Here is a 1,957-nt window from a genome sequence, read left to right on the forward strand (position 1 = left end):
GTCTCTGACTGATAAGGGAAGTTTGCCTTTTACTGAAGCCACCATTATGGAAGTGCAGAGAATGACTGTGGCAGTTCCCCTGGCTATTCCTCACATGGCCTCACAAACAACAGGTAAACAGTAACTGTGACCCTTAATCTCCACATAACCTTCATACAGATCTGCACATAACTGTTCAAGCACCCTGGATCCACCCTAGCAGATGCCTGTTGCCAAATTTGTCTAATTCCCAAGCTCTAAACAAAGTGTTCTTCTTTTGTTTTTCAGAGTTTAGAGGCTACACTATTCCTAAAGGGACTGTCATTTTGCCCAACCTGTGGTCTGTCCATAGAGATCCCACTGTGTGGGATGATGCAGACAGTTTTAACCCAGAACGCTTCTTGGACAATGAGGGAAAGCTGCTCAGGAAAGAGTGCTTCATACCATTTGGGATTGGTATGCCTTCTTACTTATATGATCCATATGAGTGAAACATAAACACTGATCCATAAATTTGATTTCACTGTTGTGTCTCAGGTCGCAGGGTATGCATGGGTGAACAGCTGGCAAAGATGGAGCTGTTTCTGATGGTCACCAGCTTACTGCAGGCCTTCAAATTCAGGCTCCCAGAGGGAAAGCGTCCACCTCCCCTGCACGGACGGTTCGGACTGACACTAGCACCTTGCCCATTCACTGTGTGCGTGACTGCTCGCAACAGTGAAACTGACGTCCTGTAACAAGGAAACTCTGATGAAGGACTTCACAAAAAGTAGAAAATATTTTGATCTTATTCTCCTGGAGAGATCTAAATATATAGGAAGTTTATAGACACATTTTTTTATTAGAGAAGGGTGCTCCTGTTTGACTGAAATCCCAGATAATTTATTTTTTCATTACCATCTGGATTATGTGAATGATTTAAGCTGTTGCTGAGTGAACAGAAATTTGAAAAGTAATAACTGATATTGAGACTGCAGTACTAAGTGATGGCTTATCTCATGTAAAAAAAATATTTAAATAAGGTCAGTGTTGCGAGATGACTCTAATTTTAAAAGTCATAAGATAATAACTGTATTAATATTTATCCTTTTATTGCATGATTTGCTTTGCATCATAGAAATTAGCAAGCATAAAGCAATGTGCAAAAGTCTTGAGCCACCCCCCATTTCATTATATTTTGGTAGGGAAATGAATGCAAAGATTTAATTAGAGGTGTAAAAAGAAAGTACATGGAACAGCTGTTTATATGTAATAATGTAATATGTACAATTCTAGCATCCTTGAAAGTCAATAATTGACAGGACCACATTTATTCTTCAACACAGTCTGAACTCTTAGGCAGCTTTCTTGTTATTTCTTTGAGTAGTCTTCACCAGTCTTCTCCAGGCTCCTTGAACGACATCCAGAGCTCTTCTTTGGATGTTTTTGCCTTTTGTTCCATTCTCTGTAAAGTTGTACATCTCTTTTGACAACCTCATATTGGTGATGGTTTGAACTAATTATTTAAAATTTGTTACCACTGATTTTCAGTCCAGTTCTTGTGTGATTTGACATACGTGAGCCTATTTCCTTTGTTTCTATTTCATAAGAATGGCTTCTCGACAACCAGCTTTCCACTGACAACATTTCTGATGAAACTATGGCAAACAGTAGATGAAATATGATGTGCCGCATCCATCTCTCCTGTGTCAGGTCTTAGCTGGATTTGTTTCCTGTTTCTTAAAAACATGACTTTCAGATACTATTCATCAGATGTTTTTAGACCTGCTGCTTTATTTGTTTGTTTGTCCTCAGCGTGTTCATTTTCCTTATTTATTTATTTTTAAGAATACACTGCACGCCATGCTACGATATGTCAAGTTTTAAGCTAATGGCTCTTTGGGAATCACCTTAGTGATGGAAAATACTATTTCTAATGTCTGTCAAACTCTTTTACCTTTTCCATTTTTCATAGATTCAGCTAAAGAAATGGGAAAAA

The 1,957-nt window shown here is 38.3% G+C and overlaps 1 protein-coding gene across 1 annotated transcript in view; it reads left to right on the top strand.

The window, feature by feature from the left end:
* Positions 1–1,502, top strand: part of cyp2u1 (cytochrome P450, family 2, subfamily U, polypeptide 1) — a 3,932-nt gene extending 2,430 nt beyond the window's left edge. Inside the window, exons 3-5 of the mRNA XM_005726863.1 lie at positions 1–113; positions 268–435; positions 517–1,502. The exon at positions 1–113 is cut by the window's left edge and continues 5 nt beyond it. Coding sequence (XP_005726920.1) covers positions 1–113; positions 268–435; positions 517–716 — 481 coding nt within the window. The 3' untranslated portion in view covers positions 717–1,502. The remainder of the gene's footprint in view (positions 114–267; positions 436–516) is intronic.
* The last annotated feature ends 455 nt before the right edge of the window (positions 1,503–1,957 follow it).

Source organism: Pundamilia nyererei, unplaced genomic scaffold, assembly GCF_000239375.1.
Source record: "Pundamilia nyererei isolate P.nyererei 1_Seehausen unplaced genomic scaffold, PunNye1.0 scaffold00022, whole genome shotgun sequence".
Taxonomy (NCBI): domain Eukaryota; kingdom Metazoa; phylum Chordata; class Actinopteri; order Cichliformes; family Cichlidae; genus Pundamilia; species Pundamilia nyererei.